General features: G+C 34.7%; 1 protein-coding gene across 1 annotated transcript in view; it reads right to left on the bottom strand.

Moving 5' to 3' along the window:
- LOC106469736 (transcriptional activator protein Pur-beta-like) overlaps window positions 1-8,450 on the bottom strand; it is a 47,238-nt gene that overhangs the window by 26,281 nt on the left and 12,507 nt on the right. The window contains exons 2-3 of the mRNA XM_013930248.2: window positions 2,871-2,989; window positions 1,520-1,622 (exon numbers count right to left, since the gene is read on the bottom strand). Of these exons, the coding sequence (XP_013785702.1) occupies window positions 1,520-1,622; window positions 2,871-2,989 (222 nt within the window). The remainder of the gene's footprint in view (window positions 1-1,519; window positions 1,623-2,870; window positions 2,990-8,450) is intronic.

Below are 8,450 nucleotides of genomic sequence, written 5' to 3'. Positions count from 1 at the left end.
AACTTCCCAACCCAACTCCATAATCTTGTGTTGTGTCCAACGTGCCACATGTGGACGTGCATTGTCGTGGAGAAGAAAAATACCTTTTCATTTGACGAGTGAAGGGTGTTTCTGATGAAGGGCTTGATTTAAACGTTACAGTTGCTGACTATAGATCTCTACATTGACAGTTCGCTGAGGATTGAGGAGTTCGAAATGAATTATTCCTTTGGTGTCCCACCAAATGCAAAGCATCACTTTCTGCGGATGGAGTCCAGGTTTTGGGATCGAAAGTGGTTTATGTCTGGGACTGAGCAATTATTTTTGGCGTTTAATATTCACATACAGAATCCGTCAAAAAATTCTGTCCAAAAATTGTTCACGCGCATTACACGCCAGAAGGGATGAAGCAAGGTTCATACGTTGGAAACGATGATCATCGGAGAGTTCGTGAGGCACCCAAACACCTTCTTTATGGGGTTTTCCCATATTCCTTACACACAGGTATATTTTTAATTATACAAATCCTCTCTTATAAGTTCCTTTCTATGTTTGTTTCTACATTTCTTGAGTTCTTTACATTTTTCCAGTCAAAATTACCATCACAGTTCCAGAAATGTTCAACTACAGCAGAGGACATAGTGTTACCATGTCATATTTGTGTTCTTTCAATCTCGTTTTTAATTTACTGCTTTTTTTGTCCTAGGTACATTTTAACCACAACTGCAACTGATTTGGTAAATTCCATCTTTATCATCAGTCTTTTTTGGATCTTTGAGTGTTTGTAAATGGTTGACAATTTTATTTTGTGGAAATAATGCTGCTTTGTAGCGTTTTAATCGGAAACCTTTAGCAATGTTTTCCAAAATTCGAGGAAATAATGGTATACTAAAGAACTTATTTTGAGATGTTTTTAATGGAGTTAATTTAGAGTATTTCATTTGTCATTCATTTTAGAGTCATATTTGCTATCTACTGCTACTGCTTTTAAATACATTTTTTCTTTGTTTATATCTGTAATATTAGAACACATATTAATAGCAAGTCAAACATAAGTGTACAAAGCGCTTAGTTTCGACTTAAAGGGTGGTTATAATTTTGTGTTGGTATGGTGACAGTATGCTCTAAGTCTTAAAATGGTATTCAGTGGAATGTCTATCAGTTTTTGAAATTAACATATCACAATCCGAAAAATAATTATGTCACAAGAATTCTACCTTTCACTCTAGAAAAAAAAACTATTGATATAAACTTCTGAACCAAATTATCATATTACAACTACACACATATACCACAAAAATTAGGGCTTAATTCAACAAAATCAATGGTAAACCAAAACACACATACATCTTCAAACTGTGTGTGAACAAATTAAAACATGTACAGAAAATAATTCATAAATTCTGATAACATACGTATAGATATTGATAAACTTCTACACTAAAAAACATTAAACGTAGTTTATAAAAAATGAAATAAGAGACGTTTAAAGTGTGTTTTAAAGCTGAATAGAAAATATATTCGTCTGTTTTACACCCACCTAAAGAAGCATATATTTCACTAAAAGCTGTAAGATGGTCTCTCAACTCCAAAGCTGTGGACATTGCTAATAATAAACGGCTTTTTCTTCCTGCTGGTCCCACCTTAACAGATAATATAAAAGTAAGTCACTAATATACCAGTTAGAACCTTGCTAATCCTATCATATTAACAATTCCTTGAATAATCAGTAAAGGTAAAGATAAATACAGAAGTTACGTACAGGAAGTAGATGGCAATGTTTTGTCAAGAAATAAGATAAGATAATTTTAACAAACCTTTTTTAATTTCATCTTTATATAACAACATATTTTCTGGAGCCTCATCAGATTGTTACAGTCCGTGTCAGTCATGTTCTATCTGACTACTGTGCAGTACAGTTTCCATAGCAGAAGGCTCCATCATAAAGATGTCATGTAACAAGCACACTCCTCTTCCCTGTTGGCTTTCCATAATCTCTCTACTGTACGAGGCTGACAGTTGTCAAACACCTATATCTACAATGTAATTGCACAGAAACCCATAGGTAAATAATGACTAATTTTATGTCCATGATAACCTTGTTCTCCTCCACCCCTAATAAGTGAAACATGCTGTTAAATTTATTGTCCATATGTACAGTTAAGATACACCATGTGTTGGATTACCTTGATGAAGATGTGTACATTCTGTTGACCTCCACATGCATGACTCTCTGTATATAGTTGTGTTTGTATAAAAATCATGAACTCTATCCCCAAAACTTTACAAGTATAACTCCTGTTAACCTAATAGTAAGCTTACTAGTCACTGTTAAGTTTTGTAGTTTCTAATTTTTCATCAACAAAAACTCATTAGTTTTAGTAGTTCTGTGAAAATCTGTTGGGAGAAACCCACGGAATGGTAATAATGGTATTTTCAGCTTGTTACAGGTTTCATACAATGTTGTATGTATGAAACATTTTCATATACAATAGCTTAAGACTAAACTTAATCCTGAAGATATCTATCATATTAAATGAAGAGTAATTCAAAATGTCTTCAAAAAATGTTTATACAATATGTATATTCTCCATACCTAAGCTTTTCGGTCTTTAAATTAAATTCCATGTTAGCTCAATTTTCTTAAGTTACTACCACTAATTATAGATCATGATTATAATATCAAACAATTACACATTCAATAGCTCCAATATTAACATAATATTTCTATGTAATTATCTTACAAATTTAGCTCCTAACTCAATCATATAACTTTCATCTTTTTTTTCGGATTTAAACTCCACATACCATGCAATTTATTCAAGCAAGCCAATACACAACAAAATATTTCAACTGTAATTTTACATAGAAAGCGCCACCTTCATTTTTACCTCTGCTACTTTAATAAATCGTCCCCTTCTGTTCTGTTTGACATCAAGATAAAATCTTTTAGACTGTATCTGAAGAACTTTAGTTGCTAATTCCTGTTCTGGTGGTGGTAGTAGCTGCCCTACAAAAAATCCATGTAAAAGTACTGTCATTAGGCTTTTTTTTTGTTAACAATAGCGAAGCACACAAATAAACTCACTGTAACTCAGTGACTGACTTGGAATAACTAACATCTGATACAGGCTTTCCAATTTTATATCATGTAAATAGTGACCCACAATGTTCATAATTATATTCTTCATTTTTTAATTCTAACTTGTATCATTATTAATTATTTTATGTGATACTACTAATATAATTATGATTACTACTATTTAATTTTTTACCTTAATTAAAAAGTATTTCCATTAAACTAACTATATGTATATTGTTGCGTATCTGCTTGTTTGTTACTTTCCGGTAGAAATTCTTTCCAAGGAACATCAGCAATACAAGTCCTTTCTTGATTAAACCAGTTTATTCTTTCTCGATAGAATTTTTAGTACACAGTAATTCCACAGTCAGTACGTTTCTCGTCACTTTCAACTTGTCTACTTTTATAATACACGCTATAAATCACAGCGATTCACAATCTCGATAATTTTGCTCTCTACGAGTGCAAAACACACACTAGCTCGAAATAGAATCGTAAATTACCCGAAACTTACGGTGACTACTGTTCGCTTTATCATCCCCTGGCTTTTCTCTGCTAGGCTTATATACTAACGAAGAGGCATTTCCAAAATTCGCGAACTTGGTCGATAATTCGAGAAACTGAATCACGCATGCGCCAGCAGCGTCACGTGACTTCCGCTGTCGTAACAATATTTAGTATTAATTTCTGAACAGCCTAAGTTAAGCTTAGTGAAATAACTATATCCTATGGTGACACTGGAAACGTATATTTCCAAATATATATATATATATTATATTAAACACTATAATACATCTATAAAAAAACCAATACGCATAAAATTTGTGATAATAAATTATGCAAGCTGCAGATTTTTTTCCACATTTCTTATAATTTGTTCGTCTTTGATTTAAAATGTACAAATTAAGAAGAATGTGAAAAAATATCAATAGTTTACATGACTTTATCACCAATTTTCAGGCCTACTGGTTTCTATGTTTCACCTGCTTTCAGCATTTAAACTGTAAAGTGAAACAGATTTTACGAGTAACTTTTGTGGTAAAGAAATAAGATGATACAACACAAATAAAAGCAATCAGAGAGACTTCATGCTTTTGCTCCGACACTCCTTTTCAAGATTGCATGTTTTTATATAGGATAACGTCAAATTTCACCTTCGAAAACTCAAAGAATTCTTCTCAGATCCAGAATAGTCAACGATCTGGGTCTTTTTTTTTTTTTTTGTAGTGTGATGAGGACGTCCCAACCTGAATGTGCCCGTGAAATTTGGTACAAATCCGATCACACTTTACGGAGTTACTAACCCAAAACCGCGAAAATACCCTATCTTACCATTATAAAAACGCTTAAAAGTGATCCAGAATACGTATCCGGATTTGGATGCAAACTAAATTTTGGGGGGGGGGGGAACTGTCCTATAATAGCTTCCCATCTTCTGTAAAATTTTCGTGTACATCGATGTATTACTTTTTGAGACATGCGCGCGGAAATACAGACAAACATACACACACACTTGGATCCGATTGCTATACTCTCGTCCCCTAGGGGTGGGATGAGGGTAAATAGTGAACCAGGCTAAAAAAAAAAGATAGAACGGTAATAAATTTCATGATAATTTCTAACAAGAATACAGATAATAAACATTGTACAATTTTCACATCAGAAGTGCAGAATAATACAAGTTAGATGGTGAACGAATAATAAAAGACTGCATGTATGAAGGAATTTTGAAAAGCCCCCCTCTTTTTTTTATAGAGGCGATTTTTAAAGCGAACTTATCACAAATTGTATTGAATAAAAGAGTAGAGAAGAAGAATTTGTCTTGTCAATAGTGTTGTAAAGTAATTTAATCAGTCTGTGTGTGCTTTGCCGAAGAAGAGATAATTACTTAAAGCTATGGATACAACTGTGGTAACCAGCAGTTAAATGGTCATCTTAAACTGAGATTATCACATTCGTCTTGACAAATTCTGTTCTAAAGAAACTGAAACAGCCTCTGTAAACTTTCACGAAAAAGGTACATCTATTTAAAGCTCTGGATACAAATGTGATAAGTAGCAGTGTGACGAACATTTGTATTCACGTTTGACAAGTGGACTGTGTTGCTGTTTGTTTATTGTTGAAATTTATCGCCAACAAGACACCTGACAATCAATAAGGTAAAACTGAGTTTAGAACCTTGGGTAAACTGTTGTATAAAGTGGTAGCAGATTGGGTACACCCAAATTTCACATAGAAGGTTGTGTCACAAAGGTAATTATTTAACCAGAATATAAAATGACCTCTATAACCAATTGAATAATGTTTCATAATAAGCCCTCAACCTATAGCAATAGCAACTACCTTGTTGACAAGAGAAATTGAGACAGATGCTTGGAGTTGTACTAAGCAGTTCATGACACTTTGAGCTCGATAAAATCCATTCTGTTTGGGAGTAATATGATTAATACAGCCAAAAGACTTGTTGAGGCAAGTATTTATCATATGTTCAAAAATTTTGGCTACACATGATGACAGAGGTTAAGCAATTTGAAGAAAAGCTCAGGATACTAGAAGATTTAGGAATGAATGCTACTTCTGTACACTTCCAAGATTGGTGGCATAGGACAGAGATCCAGTTATTGTTGTAAACTGCCAGTAGATATGCGACTTAATTATGAAAGTAGGTGACTGAATCCACACCAGAGCTAGTGCCTTTGAGTGTGAGAGTTCAATCAAGGAATTAAGTGTATATAACAAGCCAAGAGTGTTTCCTCCAAGTTCTGTGTTGGTTAGCAGTACCTCAGCATGAGAAAGGAGGGGGTCGAGGAGGTTAACACCCATTTTTTCGATGTAAAAAAAACATTATATAGTTATAGCACAACTTCTTATGACATTTAACATTTTCTGCGTGGTCTACATTCTTCTGATGAAGCATTGGCATTTTTTGGCTTGAAATAATCAGATAACATAGTCAGAGCCCCGTAGCATTAGCCTGCTTTGCATTCTCAGTATGCTTCGTACAATAGTTGTTGGCTTCTGATCTCACAAATTAGAACTCCCCTTTCAAACATTCTGTGTACTGGCATGAGTACACTATTTTTTTAGGAACAGAAGGTTGCATAAGCCTCATATTTGTCCTGAGAGGTGAGCATGAAATCCAAGCCTTATTTGAAGGAACAGTTTGTACATGGTGGAAGCAATAATATATATGTATTACATCCGAGAATCTTTAGTGAGTGAAGAACATAAATTTCACCAACTTGTCTGGTACTTGGAACGACAAATGTCACATTTAACTTTAACAGAGTCAATATGGTAATATAGTCAATTAATCTGATTAAAATGATGTTTTAAACAATGATAGCTTCTTTGTCAAAGTGCAATAAATATACTGTACTCAGCATTCCACTAAGATCCTTTACACCAAAAAAATGCAGGCAGAGTAGTATGAACGTGGAATCAGACAAACAGCTTGGATAAAAGTTGCACCAAATGTTCTAACAAGACCAGTTTCCACAGCAATACTCTGGAGAACAGAATCAAAAACAGCAGAATAGTCTGACCAATCTATGTTAGACGAGCAGTGAAAGAGATAAAAGCGATTACTGGACAATGGTCACCTCCAAAATTATCTGGATGAACATTCCAAGTGCACTTGCCACTGAAAGAGGTGGAGATTATAGTCAGATTAAGCACCGATTTCCTTCCTCGAGGAAATATTCTAAATGCTGACCATTAGAATCAGTAGGGGTTGAACCCTAAAGAGAGTGGTGTGTATTGAAGTCCCCACAAATCAAAAGGGGTTATCACACACAGAGGTCAATGTATTCATGTTCACATGAGTAAAACTGGTGAAGAGATTATAAAAATTAATGACAGAGAAAGAAATAGATTTCCAAAAGACAGGGATACCCAAAACCTCCAAGGAGGACAAATCTTAAAGTTGAATCAACTTTCAAAGAGCTACCACAGTTCAATAGTCCATGACCTCTAAAGAACTCCTTTCCTGGACAACTTTCGAACTTCGATGATCGAGCTGATGGGTATCACTGCTGACAAAACCTTTGCAAACTAAAGTTGGTTACACTTACTACGCCAGGGACCTTCAGAGAGAGAAGCAAAACGACCCCTAGACGTCGGGCAGAAGGGTCCACTGAGGATACGAAGGACACCCCTATCTGAGAATAAAACAACAGAGGATTTGTGACATTTTTCCCCACCACTCTTAGGGCTCCCACAAGGCATAGCTGGAGAGTCTCAAAACACAAGCGTATTATGGCAAGTATGGGGATCTGAATTCTTAAGGTCCATTTTTGAAATTCGAAAGTTAATATGACAGACACAAGATAGTTAAGTTCAAGCTATAGGGGTAAGGTAAGTCCTGAAATAAACAGGGTGCCTTGTTAATAAAGTCACTTATAGATACCTAAATCTAACATTAGTTGAGAAAAAAAACTAAAACTAAGAAGAAGAAGAAAGAAAGAATGTTTTGATCACCGACTAGATGAGTCATTGAGATCTACCTGATTGTAATCAGGACTTAGCATGCCCTGAACGATAAGGTTTAGCTTGACAAACCGAGACCTTGAATAAAACAAGAAAAATGTCCTCTATCTCACACGCATTACTGACCTTGACCTTTCCAAATTCAATAAGTTGAATCCGGGGGGTTTCTATACTCTAGAATAACTTTTATGAGTCCCCCAGTGGCACAGCGGTATGTCTGTGGACTTATAACGTTAGAAACCGGGTTTTGATACCCGTGGTAGGCAGAGCACAGATAGCTCATTGTGTAGCTTTGTGCTTAATTAAAAAACAAACAAACTTTTATGAACTTTCTGGACCTTAACGTCACGCGCCCTCTAGCTAGCATCCAAATTAAAACACTGAAAATATAGCTTAAAATAGTATATTACTCATCAGGTGCTGATATGGTTGTTTAGGAAAGAAAAAAGTTACAAAACAATGATAGGCCACTATGAAAGTCATATTTTCAAAAAAATTAAAACCAAAAGTGTAGTTATGTGCACACACACACACACACACAAAATCCTTTAGGATTATCTGCACGTGAAGATGAGCCATCAGTGGATGATTTCCTTAATCTTCAATTACTTTACGTCAGGTATTCTGAAAATGTACAATTAAAAAAAAAATAATTAAAGTACGGGCTGTTGAAGCAAGCACATGTTCTGGCCCGTACGCAGAATGTTTGAAAGGAGGTTCTACTTTGTGGTGTTATAAAATTAAATCAGAATGTTTGAAAGGAGGATCTACTTTGTGGTGTTATAAAATTAAATCAGAATGTTTGAAAGGAGGATCTACTTTGTGGTGTTATAAAATTAAATCAGAATGTTTGAAAGGAGGATCTACTTTGTGGTGTTATAAAATTAAATCAGAATGTTTG

Source organism: Limulus polyphemus, unplaced genomic scaffold, assembly GCF_000517525.1.
Source record: "Limulus polyphemus unplaced genomic scaffold, Limulus_polyphemus-2.1.2 Scaffold3636, whole genome shotgun sequence".
Taxonomy (NCBI): domain Eukaryota; kingdom Metazoa; phylum Arthropoda; class Merostomata; order Xiphosura; family Limulidae; genus Limulus; species Limulus polyphemus.
The sequence above is the reverse complement of the archived record's forward strand: the minus strand, read 5'-3'. Positions and strand labels throughout refer to the sequence as shown.